Genomic DNA, 14,884 nt, shown 5'->3' with positions numbered 1-14,884 from the left:
GATCTACAAAATCGGCCGATGCTCGCATGAATTGTGACGCCGGCTTAACCAAATCCCAGGGGGTTCTGGAATTTGAAGCCACTGGCACGTGTAGGGGGGGGGGGGGGGGGTCTTTTGTGGGTCGCTTTTCAACGCCACTTTTATAAACTTGTCGGATCATCTACGCAAGAATTCTGCGTCTTTTTTAGGTTGACGAACTGACCCAAGACCACCTGCTTACGGGTTGGATCTCCCATCCCTGATTCACAACCTCGTCTTGTTTTCATGTATGACGTAATCTCCTCCATCTCTCGCCTTTACCATTCAAGTTGCTGTAGACCAACCCTTCAGTAGTGAAACTTAAGTGAAGTAAAAGACTTTGTTAAGTACTTGGATCTAACGTCTAGCAGCAAATAATATCATTGCGGAGATTGTAATCATGGTGTACAATGGCAAAGATGTGAGACACACAGAATAAAAATCACTTTTAGACTCGCGAAAACTATTCACATCTCGTGCAAAACAGATTAAAGAACAAAACTAACAAGCTGACGCTCTCCGCGCATTCTCTCGCCCTTGCTCCCTTGTTTGGTTTGAAAACACATCCTCCCGGCTTTCAGATCGGCGGGGAAAAGTACGCGCTAGCAGTGAAAGACCAGGTACGTTAACAGGTAACAATTATCCGAGTCTGCGAGGCGGACAAAACGCGCGGGCCGGTTGCCAGGTCAGACGATACGGCGTGCATTTACGCCCCATTCACACCGACTTTACCCCTACGCTGTACCCCACGTCGCCTTTGTCTTTCCTTTGTTGGTGTTGTTGTTTTTGTGCGTACAGAAAAACAGTGCAAAGATTGTGTAGGGAATGACAGAGAAGTTGTAACTGTCGTTTATTGTAAACACGTGAGCGCTGCAAATATCATGAGGCCCAGAATCCATCTGAAATTTAAAATAAGATCCTGTAACATTTGTCAAGGTTCTCTCTTTTGCTAATGACATTAGAGTTTAATTCAACTGACCCAGAAACATGTAATAGCGATCCCTACAGCTAAAGCAAATGATCACCTTGAAGAATTGGATATATCCGCCGGGCATATTTTGAGCCGCATTTTAGTCACATCGTATCAATGCAGTTTGCTGCTGTAACGTTAACCTCCTTGGAAAAATTTCTTCGACAGATTTCCTTAATAACGAACCAACCGATCTTTAATAAAATATCAAACGCAGCTTAACCTTTGGCATTAAGTCGTGAGCCGTTTTCTGTTATACCGCACTGTTGGCGACAGCACGTTGCCATGGTGACGACCTTTGATGACAGAGATTGCCATGGTAACGACGTTCGGTGACAGGTGCACCTGCACGGCGTTGTTTACGGCTGTGCGGTGCCCCCGGGTCGGTCGTGACAGCGCAGTGAAAGGACATCACAAACATCTGACACTGTAGAACAACAAAATATCAAACTGCAACTACTACACCGCGACCTGAGGGGTTGGTTGTTTCAAGCCGGGTCCACTTGTTGTGTGTTTATTCTGCTGGGAGGGTTTAACAACTAATCTGACAGGCCACACAATACGGGCACGAGTAACAGTTTGGGTTGGAATTTAGGAGCATGGGTGATGAACAGTAAGGCAAAGCTTCTGATATTTTATAGTTTGTCACTCGTAGGACAAGTCATCAAACAGTTTTCTCCCTTTCCTATGGGAACGAAAAAAATGCGATCTTGCTAATGCAGATTTATTCAGAGCGAAGGGGCTTTACACGGGGGTGTATGGTTGCACCAGTAGACCATGTTGAAGTAAATTGGAAAGTTTCCAAGTTCGGAAAGTAGATAATATTATTTTTCGGAATCTGTTTTCTTTTTGGAAGGTATCTGTTTAAAAGAAATACATTTATGACACAGTCATACCTACCCAAGAAGTCCAGTCAGGGGGCCGAAAAAAATCTGCTCTATGTGGACAGGTGGTCAGTTTCGACATGATTCTTATTGGCTCAATGGCCAGGTGGTCCTTATGTAGAGGTGGTAAGTTGTACAAGTTTGTCTGTACTCCCATATTTTGCCATCGCTAGAATGTTGGGTCCTTATCAAATCGACTGGAACGTTCCCACAATCTGAAGTCTTGCCGTCGGCAGTATAGCTCGGCCGTGCGTCACTAACCTACGTAACGACACATTCTACACATGCTGTGACGCGAAAACCGCATTATTCTCTCTAATATATGCCAGAGGCTATCCCCGATACCTTTCATACTATTATACCACTCAGATGTCCCTGGTTACATCATTCTGTCAACCTTTGCAATAGTTTGAAACGGGAGAAAGTTGAGGCGTTGCCAGGTACTTCGAAGTTTTGTTGTGTCAACTACAATACATTCTTCACGTGTGTTTGCATCCCGTAGACTTTAAAGTGCCGCCACCGTAGTTATTTGAGAGGTATAAACCCACCTTGTAAACTACTGTCGATCAGGATAGATGTATTAATGGGTTTCGTCAATTAGAAAATGTAAGTATTGGATCCAGGAATTCACGTCTACAAGCTTAGAATGCATCTTGAAGAATTTGCGAGGTGAACAAAGAAATACAAAATTAATCCCAAACACGTAACGTTACTTTCTTACATACCAGTGTCTTGATAGCTTGTGACAAATACTTTGCGTGTTTTCAGTTGTTAAGATATGCTGTATGGCTTGGCGTGAATGTAGATGGTATTGTAGAATATATCTGCCTATACATTTTAACATTTTTGCTCTCTATGTTTTATACTGCCATTTGTCATATCTTGTGTGAGTCGTACAATGGTGAATAGTAGATATAATCATTGAGTTGCTTTTATATACACAGAGTTTCCAGTCTTATATAACAGTTTTATATCATGTCTATGCGGTATAATACGTCCTCCCACTCGGGTTATATAGTACTACATTAAAGCTTCGGATGTACAAAGTGATTGCGCGGGCGACGTTTCAATGCATGAGGGCACAGCACATAATATTCTTTATACATTTATCGCCTTCATTCATGTAATCAGTATCACTCAACAGTTTAACGGGTTCTTCTGAAATCCTTTTTTTCTTCATTTTAGCCATGTTTGATTTCTTGTGTTAAAAAGAATTGGCTTTCGGTATCAAACGAAAGACGAAGCTGCATGAAAGTAATATCCCTTCGTGTTTTACCGACGTTTCCAATCGGCTTCTGACGCTAGCAGAGATTTTATACTTGAGAAATAACAACGTTCATTGACGAAAACATGGCGACCTTCAATCAATGGATGGCCTGCACTAAAGGACAAAGAACCCGAGCCGGAACATCTAAATGGCTATCTCCGGTTTCTTATCTCTTTGAAGGAACCGTTAAATTGTAGTGCAGTTTAGAACCAGGATGAGTCGATAGGGAAGGCTGAAGTCCGGAACACAAACCTCGGCAGCTTTGAAGATCAAGGTTGAGATATTATTGAGACTCATCCCTATTTCCCCTTGGGATTGCACGTTCTTATTCAGAAGAGATGTACGGTCATTACACAGCGAGCCTGCCATAGGGACCGCGAAGTCGCCGGATTCTCCGTAGAGCGTGGGGGGAAATACTGATATTGAAGATGAGCATGCTAGTGCTGTCATTAAAAAAACCCACCTAAGCTCCGTTTATTGATTTCGCTATAAAAATCGCTTGAAGAAAAATATATTGTTTGATAAAAGACCGTTTTCTACATGGAAGACCAGTTGATTTAAGTGCAAAATGGGATGTAGAGGTATCTCAATATCTGTGATTTTTTTCCTTGACAAAAGTATTAGTATTCGTAGAACATAAATGTGGCATCCAGCGATTTCACGCAAGGATAGATCTTGCATCAGATGGTAAACGAAGGGATCAAGTTTTAAAGTCAGGTGGAATTAGCTCGTATACAAGTGCAATTATAGCGTCGCATGGAAGCCGCAGTTGAAGAGACGGAATATCAATATCCAAGCAAATGTAAGGATCCGTCTCAGGCTCATTGTTTTACGTCTTTTAGTACTTTAATGTAGAAGGGAATACTAAATGTTGCAAAGAAAGACGGAAACACTTAGAATGAGCCAGATCCTAACATCTGCTTTGAGATTAACAAACAAAAATTGGAAATGTAGCATAGTGAAACCACGACGTCATCATTCGCTACGAAAGACTTGTGATTTCCCTCGCCATTTTCCTCCTGGTCTGTTGACTCCTAATGCTGTTTTTGATGAGTTTGACGGCGCCACTCCCCTGGCCGCAGAGAATTGCGTGCTTAGAGCGAAACATGTATGCGTCTGTAGGCTTAGCAATGGTGGCTTAAAGTGGAGCTTCAATAGACAGCCACTAGTGCATCTCAGATCACGCTGTCTGCCGCTGAAAACCCAGGCGTCAGATTGACTCTGCTGTTGTCTCTCAAACTGAATTAGCGCGCCTGTACTGACTGGTATCATCCTCAGAGGGAATCATCACCACTGGCTGATCTCCAAGCAGATGTAGAAAGGCAAAATCGACACGTTTCGCAAGATCCCGATTCCCCTGGCTATGGGCCTTTCTACCGTTGGCCAATGGATACTGGTTCGGCCCATAGGGATACTGTCTTGCCAACCTAAAGATCTGCTTGGGGATTGTACTGGCGACACTTCTCTTTCGCCCCTGATAATATCACATGCGACTCAACGTGGGCGTTTTCTGTCATCTTTATATATGAAGGCGGAAGGTGGAGTTGCATGCCTCTCTGCACGTACACTTCGGGTTGGTCCAAATGAATATTATTCGTTTCTTCTCAAGTCTTAATTTCCGATTAGTCTGTAGACACGTCGTCTGTACTTTGTCAAAGATGGCAGGCTCTATCCGCACTCTATTCATTGGAAAACGGGTCACATCAGACTGTGACACATTTTATCGCACTTTTCCATAATAATCATTGTGACTGATACATTAGGAAAAGCGGGAAAACGTGACTCGGAGAGCCTACACATTAAGCGACGCGCATCACTCTCAGATCAGTTATCAATCCAAGGACCTTGATTAGTCCAAGAGGATTTCAGGAAAGCGCATTTCCAATATGTCAAGCTGATAATTTCCGGGCTTCCGGATCGAGGAGCTCGATATTGAAGGACCCAGATGAAATGTACGTGTTTGATCCGTCGAATCAGGCAAAATCTTAGCCTCCACCAAACACAGGCCTTCCTGGGGGTTTTAGATAGTAGAATTCGGCAAAAAGGGTGAACAATTAAAATTGGCCAGGAGAGAGAGCCCGCAGAAAAGGTAACACTTCCCATTGGGAGCAGGCGAAACCATTTGGTGGTCAAACTTCCGCGGCAATTTCTTCTCCCTTTTTGGCTTAATTTAATCATTTTTCATCATTTCGTCTGGTGGAGACTAGCGAAATTTACTATCCAATGCATTTTGCCGAATTGCTGTTGCTAACCTAAGATTATCTCTATATATAGACATAGAATAACGGGAGACAGTACAGCTTTTGATCGTTGGAAAAAAATGGCATCATCATTCTTAAAGACGTTTCTCTGCTTTATTATCGACCTTAAAGTCGTCGGCTGGAATTACTGAAGATTAAAGAGTTACGCCTGAAGGCGTTGAATTATCTTCTTGCAAATTGAAGCTCACCAGTCATTAAGTTGCCTCGAGCGAAATTATGCTACTTGAAACGGTAGAATTTGGGTCAGACTCGCATTGGCGTGGGTAATTCTAACACGTCTCAGTCTGTGTTCTAGGCTCTAACTCACTTAGAGCTTTTGTGATTACGCTTGTAAATTAACTTCCTGTAAATTGAATCTCTCCAAAGCAATCGAGTTAAAGCTGACGCAGCCACGTTTTCTTTGAAAATGCTAGAATTTGGGTCAATCTTGCATTGACCAGAGTGATTCCAATGCAGACTTGTGTTATAACGTCTCTTAAAACATCTAAAAACTCTAAATTATAGATACAGCAGCCACGGGATAGATAGTTGCTGTACGGAAGGCTGGTACCCGTTTTGATTTTCATGTACAATATTGTTGTATTACCAGCTAGTGCTGTTACTAAAGGATTAATCTAGACGTCAACGTACAAGAATCTTAGGTCCTCTGCTTCTACGACGAGCTATCTACCACGATATATCATGACCATTGCATGTCCAGGACACAAGACAGCCTGCAGTACCATGGAAAGCCGCTAGGCGGCCCATTATCGACCATGACCTTTGTTTCTCCGTCGCCTACCCACCTACCAAAAATCATTAGGATCCATGCACAGCTTCTCGAGTTATGATGTCCACAGATAGACAGACAGATACGCACAAGTGGCACCGAAAACATAATCTTCTTGGCAAAGGTAATGAAAGAATATCTTCGCCTTGCTTTGCGGGTTTCCTTAAGGTGTGAAAGGTGCGCAGTTATTAGATTGACAAATTGCAAGGTAAATGGCCTTAGGTACCAACCGTTCCCTGTGACGTTGTTAGTAATCGTTACCATGGCAACGAGAAGCCTGAGGGCTATATTGTAAATATATGATTAGTCAGGTACACGTATTCATGTGAATCCGACGAAATGAAGAATAATTTCATGAAGACGGCTGCTTCTGGCATCCATGCATGTTGCGCACGCAGGTGTTGTTTACTTCAAACTCTCTCCGTGGATCGTAAAGCGTGACGTCACTAAATCTCGGTTTAATAGCATCGATGTCGACCAGAATAGCTCCCGTAATCCCCTGTCAGAATTCAGCTAGCGACGGGTCTTCAACAATGCTTTTGTGTGTTCCAAACAAACTCCGAGGTGTAAAAAGAGAGCAGTGTTGTCCAACAGGACCGGTGTGCCGTGTGTGCAGAAACCACACGAGCATGCACCTATCGCCACTCGCTCCATTTCCAGCAGCCCGGGGATTTAGACATGGTCCTCCCACCCGTTTTTCAAAGCAATGCTATAACCCCGAATGTTATACAATTCTGGGAGGTCTGGGAGGTCTTTAGCCTTATCTAATCCCAGGTAATACACCTGCCGATGCTCCGCGGCATCTCTCTCTCCGTTCCAAGGTTGCGTGGTAACCAAGAAGCTGCTGCACATGTTGGAAAGAGCTCACGGATTGCAAACAACACACCAGTTTGCCTTTGTGGTCCTTTTCAATAAAGTGTAAGCTAAATTTCACGTTATTCTGGGAGGGGCTTAAGTGGGATTTACCCAGTCCCCCATGCCAGGATGTTAAAGTCGGGCGCTGTTTATAAAAGGTAAAAATGGTGCACCATTTTGTACTATTTTTGTAAACTTTGTGAGTGTGGACTCCGAACCTCCTGACGTTGTAGTCCGCTGAAAGGTCATTTGTTATTTGTTCTCCGCACACAGAAGACTTGAAACCAAATCCCGGCTGTCAGCAGTCCCTGTAAAGTCCGGTCATGCTCCGTGGGAGGAGAAAGGTGCCACAGGTAACGCAGGTGAATGGCTCACCTGGAGACGTGTAAATTGATGAGACGTCGCTGAAAAGGGTGTTTAAATCGGGGGATGAATGACGAACAGGATAGTTTGGCGCCGCTGTAGAAGGAAGGAGCGCCCGTGAGCTCGCAGTGTCAGGCTAAATGCCGCGGTGGACTCGCAGTGTCAGGTAAGTTTGGAGCTGGCCAGATGATTGACACTTTTAATCTTGAAAATGGCTCCGTCTCCTGGATTCTGACGGGCGTTCCTTTGCAACGTAGCCTTTCAGTCGTCTCCGGGGAAACTTGGCAGGGCTGACTTTAGGGTGCATACTCTACGGTGGACTAAAAAAGTAAAGGTAATAGGGGGAGGGGTTCTACAAGTCCAGTTAGATTTTCATTATCATCGATAAAATGTACCACAGTATATACACATGCACTGGTACGTGGTTTGGCGTAAAGTCTCATATGAAAACAAAAACACATCAACGAGCAAAATGGTTGTCAATTTCTAGTAAAAATCATACAGAAAAAAAGTGCAGATGATACAAGCTCAAGCAGACCTATGATCAGGAGTGCCAGGATGGCTAGGTGGGAGCCAAGGAGCTTTCCCTCTTTCTTGGCGTGAATCAGACCATTATAACCCCCATCACAAGTGCGTAGATTCGGGCACGACCCCTGAGAGTGTCTAAAATTGAAGGGTCAAAAATGTCAACCTCTTACAAGCGCCGCTCTCTTCCCAATAAGACACGGTACGTGACTCGCAATCCACGAAATATCATCAAGGAATGGAAACATATCACTGACATCCTACTCAACTGTGTGTAACAATGCTGTTGAGGCTATCATTGCGGCGTACATTCAAATTATAGGAAATTTGAGCTATATACCCAGAACTGTTAGATTAGTATTCATCAGGCACTGCGGATTACCTTCATTAATAACTAGGAATTAGAGGAGCTCTGCTTGAATCGACGTGCTTGATTTATACAGCCCCGGGTGCTTAATTTGGCACATTGTGACTAGCTTTTAGATTCAAATAAAAACCGCCGCAGGCTTTCTTTCACTTAATACTCCTGTAATGATGAAGGCTGAAACTAATACTTTTGAAATAACGTTTCTGTCACGACGGCAAGGCAGACCAACTTCAAAGGAATAACGAAATCATCCGCGGGGTTTTATTCGCATTTCCTGCTCAGCATTGCCCTTTTTGGAAAGATTCCGTTATTTCTTTTTGACGCCAAATGGGTCTTATGTAAACTATGATAGCTAGCGTTAACTTCATCATAATACAAAATTAAGCTCTAGCTGTCTTAAATGGGAAGATTATGGCTTTCTTCTGAGTGCCCCGTTTCACTGACAGCCATCTTATCCAGGCTCTGTGGAGCTTGGCCTTCTTATACCGCCTGTCCAGAATATCTATGAAGTATAAAGCCATCATTTGATGCAGTGAGCATTCTTACATTCCCTGTAGCGTACCTATGAATCCTTCATTTGATGCAGTGAGCATTCTTATATTCCCTGTCAAGCGTAGCTATGAATCATACATTTGAAGCAGCGAGCATTCTTATATTGCCTGTCTAGCGTAGCTATGAATCCTTCAATTGAGGCAGCGAGGTTTAGATGCACGCCACTGTATATATTTCTCCGTGGAGAAGCTTGCAAACAGTCTACACACAAAAGTGCATGTTTACGCACCTGTACCATAAACAAAGCTATCACACAGTTCTTGATAAACGCGCTTGTCAGTCAGTAAGGGACAACCATGGACAGTAGAACAGTATTTACCATTGTCAGTCTCGCTTCTTTGTCGAGTTGTCAATTTTGACATGACACAAAGCTGGGGAGGGAATTTTGGCTGAATCGCGTGCCAAAAATATAATGATGATGTCACGGTTGTTTGTGGGCACAAAATGGCTCATGGCTTCGTGCATGCAAACACTCTGTGTGCGGAAACGTTAGAGAAAATGATAGGGAAGTGTTGGTAGTAACAATGATTGTAGCAAATTATAATGGGCGATTAACGGAAGAACGTTGGTGTCATTTTACGGCATTGTTAGCGTCAGACACGGAGTTATGAAATGTCTGAATGGCCTTGACTTCTCAATTTTACTTTTGAATTTCAAGACAAAGCAAGGACTGGGTGTTATTCGACAATCGGCATATCAATTACCTTTTTACGATAGGGAAAGGAGCTTTATTTCTGTTATTCTTTCTTTCTTTCTTTGTTTTTCACAAAGTTTTGAGAGCGGTTGCAAAACAAGATTCTTTTTTTTTCTTCGTTGCAATTTTGAGCCCACCAAACGTGTGGGTTTGTGTCATTGTGTACTAAATGAGTAGTCTACACTGGAATGTCATTCCTGGTAAAACTAGAAGGGCGTCACCGCTGTTCAGCAGCCAAGTTCATCAGATAAGGAATAAATATCCGGCTGACGTCGACCCAAAAACCGGAACGGCAACTTGCCCACCTCAACGGTATAAAGTGTTACCTGCAGTGCAAACACACTCGAGACCGTAATTGTCGGCGTTGCAAATAAACTCTGTGAAGTCGTGCTGAATTTGTAAACCGACTAACGACAAAGTTTAACTTTACAGTTTCCACAGGTGTTACTTGATGACTGCGAGCCTTAGTAACGCGATATTTGAATGTTTTGCAGGTGTGCTGTGTCGTGATTGGTCAGCGTGAGGTCACGTGAGTGATACGTCATGGTGTTATGACGTGTTACTAACTGCAGACTGCTGTTGCCAGGCAACGCGCCCATTCCCCACAGACCTCTCAAACAGCAACAGGAAACAGAAGCTGGCCCGCAGGTTGCACTGGAAGTTGTCGGGCTTTTTGGTCCATTTTCCGCCGTAATTCCCGCCAATTGGGAATCCAATCAATACCGGCAAACTGACGGAGGTGATCACACGACGTTTTACGGATGACCCTACGGATTTTCGCCTTTATTCTGGCCGGATGATGCTCGCCAGGAACCCGATGCCTTCTCGGACCAGGTCTTTGATAACGGCCGGGGACACGACGTCAACGGCGGACTACTTCGCCTCGCACAACACGGCCTCCAACCGGACTTTGGCCGATCCTCCCTCCCACGTCGGCCTACCGCCGCTCAAGAGCCAGACGGTCGGAGGCGGCAAGCAGGCCGACAATCTGATCGGCGGGATCCAGGTGGAGCAGCTTTACGAGGCCGACCATGGAATGCACAAAAGACAGGGTTCCCTGACCAAGCCGATTCAAAATGGCGTCGCAGGCAGAGAGTCCCACCACCGATCCTTGCCCACCGTCAACCTCGGCAACCAGAACGAGCCACCCAACATCTACCGGGAGCGCAGTGCTGGGTCAGGAACCGCCAGCAAGTCCAGCTCAGGCAAGCCCAAAACCTCACCACTCTCTCCCGAGCAAGCCATGAAAACCTTCATGCACAAGCTGACCCCGTTTGAACACCACGAGATCTTCAACTACCCCGAGGTGTACTTCGCGGGGCCAAACGCCAAGAAACGTCAGGGGGTGATCGGCGGGGCCAACAACAACGGATTCGACGACGAGCAGGGCTCGTACATCCACATTCCCCACGATCACATTTGCTACCGCTTCGAAGTGCTCAAAGTTCTGGGAAAAGGAAGCTTCGGCCAGGTATGTAGCTCCGGGATTCCCCCATATTTGATTTTTGATATCCTGTATGATTCATGTACGACAGCTGAGAGCGTACAGCTGGCATCTGGCATCGCCACTGTCTGACCCTACTCCTCTCCCCATTTTTAGCTTTCAGATGGCTCAGGTAAAATAGAAAATTGTCTGCATTCCAAGTTTTTTTTTTTTTTTCAACCAACCCACTAGCTCTTTGTGTAATCACGAGGTGTGCAAGAAACGATAGGTTATGTGAGCCGTGCTCTCTCTCCGCTGCAAATAATCAATTCATTACCGCAGTTTCCTGGGTGAAATCGTTCTAGCGAAGCCACATTTATTCTGACCACGATCACTTCTATTGAATTACAATGTGTTCAGCACGCCATCTTGGGCAATCTATCGTCTCCCCGCGCGAAGATGGTCGACCTGTCGTTGTCTAGCCCCGGGCTATTTTTCACGGAGACACCATGGAAATGTATTGTTACCAGGCGATGAATGCGGGGCAACTTTAGGACAAAACAAAGGGGCCAGGCAGATCCAAATTTGCAACACAAAGTCCCCAGGGCATTTAGAACAGACAGTTATCATGTCATTGTTTACACATACGTGACAATGCCCAACTGCATGATTGTATAAAATAAGCCAAAAATAGCACATGTAATGAGTAAAGTGTTGTCTAAAATTGATTAATTATTATAGATGTTCATAATCATAGTCTTCAGTACCAACCCACTAATCTGACTGTCTGGCCTGCTGGCATTGTGCCATGTCTATGTCCTTCACATGGGTTAAAGTTTAAGGGCAGAAATTTTTCATGTCATGCTTACTAAAATTTCTGTCTCTCTGCTCAACGCTAGGTGGTGAAAGTTTACGACCACAAGAACCACGTGCACACGGCGCTGAAGATGGTTAGAAACGAGAAACGCTTCCACCGCCAGGCGCAGGAGGAAATCCGCATCCTGGAGCATCTGAAGAAGCAGGACAAGGATAATAACATGAACATTGTGCACATGGGGGAGAGCTTCACCTTCCGGAACCACATCTGCATCACTTTCGAGCTGCTGTCCATGAACTTGTATGAACTTATCAAGAAGAACAAGTTCCAGGGATTCTCGCTGCAGCTGGTACGGAAGTTCGCGCACTCGCTGCTGCAGTGCCTGGAGGCCCTGTATCGCAATCGTATTATCCACTGCGACCTGAAGCCGGAGAACATTCTCCTCAAGCAGCAGGGTCGCAGCGGGATTAAGGTTATAGACTTCGGGTCCAGCTGCTACGAACACCAACGTGTGTACACGTACATCCAGTCCCGCTTCTACAGAGCGCCGGAGGTCATTCTGGGGGCGAAGTATGGCATGGCCATAGACATGTGGAGCCTGGGGTGTATTCTGGCCGAACTGTTGACTGGTTACCCACTGTTGCCGGGAGAAGATGAAGGGGACCAACTAGCCTGCATGATCGAGCTGCAAGGAATGCCGCCGCAAAAGCTGCTGGACGTGTCCAAACGGGCCAAAAACTTTATTAGCTCCAAAGGTTACCCCAGGTACTGTTCTGTAAAAACCCTGAGTGACGGGACCACCGTGTTGGACGGTAGCCGCTCACGGCGGGGGAAGTGGAGGGGTCCGCCGGGCTCCAAAGACTGGGTAACAGCTCTGAAGGGCTGCGACGACCCTCTGTTCATTGACTTCTTGAAGAGATGTTTGGAATGGGACCCCGCGGCGAGAATGACCCCGGCGGCAGCCCTGCGGCACGCATGGTTACGTCGCAAGCTACCAAAACCACCCGTACAGGAAGCTAGTGGTTCTGCCTCGAGAAGAGGCTCGTCGGGGAGGAATGCAGCGGTGGCCAAGCTACCTCCGACCGGATCTGCATCCAAAGCCAGAGCAATGCACGCGCAGCACCAAGCTCAGAACGACTCCTCCCTGCAGCAAAGAACTGTGTTGCCAAAAATCGTTGGCTAAGACAAGCGCCACTGTACGGTAGGCACGACAAAGCCACGTGTTTCTGAATCCGCCCAGGTTAGATGCTGCATGTATCTGTGATACGTGCAAACAAAAAAATAAGAGTCTATGTAGTGTGTTTTGATGGTATTTCTTCTTGGTTGCCAAGTCCTTCATCAGGGACAAAATGTCTGCAAACATTCCATGTGATTTCAACCTGTAAAGTAGGGACATGGCAAGCTGGAAGACAGCCCTCTTTAGTAGTTATGTGGGGATGACCCCATTGTGTCATTGCTGCCTATGTGTCAAAGTTGAGTCCTAAAATATGTGCTCCACACAGCACATAGTTGGTTAAAAACTGCAGGTCAGAGAAATGGTAGATTGTAAGTCTACTCTGTGCTGCTTTTTTGTAGGGCCACTCACACACCCTGTAGTGTACAGAATTGTGCATGGTTCTGTGTGTGTTTGTAAAACCCAACTTCTCAGTGAATTATCAACTAGTCTAACGGTTACAGAAAAGTGCCTAAATGTTGTAAGACTCCCTCTCCGTGCCTAGAATGTAGAAAGAAGCATGGATGTACCAAATAACCCTGTTTTAGATGCTGCACTACCATTGCACCCGCACTGTTGTTTATCGTGGTGGGGTGTGTGCTCCTGCCAATCACTCTGTGTATCGCTCCAAGGGGTATGATAATCAAATAAGGGCAGATCAGCTTTCTTTTGGGGGCAGTATGAGCCACTGTGGTGTTTCAGCCCCTGCTTTGTTCCCAGTGTGGTCGCTAAGAAAAGCCCAATAACAAAGGGGGTGTGGCTAGCATGGCAACCTTGGGTCATATTTCTCACTGGAAAAAAATGCAGTGCACCTCCGAAACACATGCAGTAACAGAAGACTGTCTCCCCCTTTTACATAGAGACCAAACTAAATTTGATTGTAATGGTGCTTTAGGCAGTGGGTGGCTGATGTAATGTTAATGTATTCCTTGTCAAATATCAGACCATTTTTGCCACCCGGACCACAGTTTGTATGCCTTTCATGTAGCATGTCCCACTGCCTAGTTTATCATGCACTGGGTTGGTGGAAGGTGCCATATATATATAACATCCTAGAATGTACAAAAATACATGTTGAAAGAAATGACGCATGTATATTTTTGTACCTCATACACATTATCATGTAAAAGATAGGGCATTCAAAGGAACAGATCATGTGTGTATCCAGATACATGTATTTTGTACTGTATCAAATAGAAATGTATATTTTCATCGTGAAATTCACGATGCTAAGAAGGTCTACTACACTAGAGAAACTATTTGCAGTAATGTAAAACCTAGCCGGTGCATAGAAGACTATGTTCAAATCAATTGTACATACCCACAAGACACAACAATTCTTCTGTATATACGATTTTAATACTTACAAATGATTTATTTGTGTGAAAGGAAAAAAATCTGTAAATTTTTTTAAGAAATAGCACTTTTTTTCAGTTTTTAGTTTTCAAAAAAATTGTAGCAAAGAGGAAGGTTTTCATGTCAATGTTGAGTGATTTTCTTTTCCAGAATTGCAATTTTAATCAACTGATTAAAAAAACAGGTTCTAACTGGAAATCTTGTTTCTTGTTTAATTTGTGTTGGTGTCAAGTACAGATTTAGAGGCCAAGTGACATGTAACAGGGTGATAGCCAAGGTCAATGTTACTGCTAAGGGCTAGTGCACAGAGTTATGAGGTGCCAAATTGGTTAGGACTGATATAGAATATTCAATAAGGCAACCTAGCCTTCAGGGATTACCTAACAGTTACATATTGTGGTGGGCACTTCTGGTGCATGTAATATTTATATATTAGAGAAATCTGAGAGATTAGAATTGCCAAAATTTCACACCCACTAGCTGTTAAGTATCTACTAGGACAGGGACGTTCCCACTTAGGTATCAGTGGGTCAGGGAGTCACCAAATTCA

The 14,884-nt window shown here is 44.6% G+C and overlaps 1 protein-coding gene across 1 annotated transcript; it reads left to right on the top strand.

The window, feature by feature from the left end:
- Positions 1 to 10,034: 10,034 nt before the first annotated feature.
- On the top strand, positions 10,035 to 14,532 carry LOC136434773 (dual specificity tyrosine-phosphorylation-regulated kinase 2-like). The gene is made up of 2 exons (XM_066427818.1): positions 10,035 to 10,996; positions 11,848 to 14,532. The coding sequence occupies exons 1-2, from the start codon at positions 10,322 to 10,324 to the stop codon at positions 12,946 to 12,948; spliced, it is 1,776 nt and encodes a 591-aa protein (XP_066283915.1). The 5' UTR covers positions 10,035 to 10,321; the 3' UTR covers positions 12,949 to 14,532.
- Positions 14,533 to 14,884: the final 352 nt, after the last annotated feature.

This window comes from Branchiostoma lanceolatum, chromosome 5 (assembly GCF_035083965.1).
Source record: "Branchiostoma lanceolatum isolate klBraLanc5 chromosome 5, klBraLanc5.hap2, whole genome shotgun sequence".
In the NCBI taxonomy this organism is placed as follows: domain Eukaryota; kingdom Metazoa; phylum Chordata; class Leptocardii; order Amphioxiformes; family Branchiostomatidae; genus Branchiostoma; species Branchiostoma lanceolatum.
This window is presented reverse-complemented; position numbering and strand designations above follow the sequence as displayed.